This window comes from Sinocyclocheilus rhinocerous, unplaced genomic scaffold (assembly GCF_001515625.1).
Source record: "Sinocyclocheilus rhinocerous isolate Xijiao unplaced genomic scaffold, SAMN03320098_v1.1 scaffold1709, whole genome shotgun sequence".
In the NCBI taxonomy this organism is placed as follows: domain Eukaryota; kingdom Metazoa; phylum Chordata; class Actinopteri; order Cypriniformes; family Cyprinidae; genus Sinocyclocheilus; species Sinocyclocheilus rhinocerous.
In genome coordinates, this window is record NW_015649593.1 from 181181 (window position 1) to 182065 (window position 885).

The window sequence follows — 885 nt, forward strand, 5'->3', positions numbered from 1 at the left end:
TATATATATATATATATACTGTATATATTAACAACTGCACCACCCATGTCCTGCTGTTTTAAAGGAGCCCTGATGCTACAGACAGAGACAGATCTCTGTTGACTCTCCTCTAGTTCACATAGAGATGGTGTGCAACAAAAACACAAATGCACAATGGCCCCTGCTAATCATTGTGATTTTGTACGTATTGTATTCGTTGGTTGAGCCCTCTCTCTGTCTCCTCCAGGCCTGACCATCTTAACAGTCATGTGCGACAGGTGCACTCCACAGAAAGACCCTTCAAATGCCCGGTAATCATACTGTTCTAGTCTCTCTCTCTCTTCTCCCCACTTTTCTGTCTCATACTATTTATCATTGATGTTAGTTTTTCCTGCATGCTCTGTGTGATTTGACGTGTCATTGATATTTGACCTTGTCCCTCAGAATTTAAAAACAAAAGCTCAAATATAAAATATTTTTGCTGAATGTAAATGCATGTAAATGCTTTAAAGACCACAAAAAAGCCAACTTGTAGTATTTTTTACTCTCAATCCATTTTAGTAGCTTTGTGGCCATCTGCTAGAAATGTTACTTTAGCAAATATACATGCTTAAAAATTGCAGTCTTTCTTGGAAAAAAGACCAACAATTTTGAATATTAATGCTTTTACTATAGTATATATACTACTGCTCAAAAGTTTGGGGTAAGTAAGATGTTTTAAAGGGGTCATATGACGTTGTTTATGCAGTTTAAGGTTAAAAAAACACATAATTTTCCACATACTGTACATTATTGTTTCTCCTCTATGCCCCGCGTTTCTGTAACGCGTCGATTTTTACAAAGCTCATCGGTCTGAAAAGCGAGGTGTGCTCTGATTGGCCAGCTATCCAGTGCGTTGTGATTGGC

The 885-nt window shown here is 37.6% G+C and overlaps 1 protein-coding gene across 1 annotated transcript in view; it reads left to right on the top strand.

Annotated features, from left to right (window-relative positions):
* Positions 1 to 885, top strand: part of maza (MYC-associated zinc finger protein a (purine-binding transcription factor)) — a 19474-nt gene that overhangs the window by 8959 nt on the left and 9630 nt on the right. The window contains exon 6 of the mRNA XM_016515746.1: positions 227 to 290. Within this exon, the coding sequence (XP_016371232.1) occupies positions 227 to 290 (64 nt within the window). The remainder of the gene's footprint in view (positions 1 to 226; positions 291 to 885) is intronic.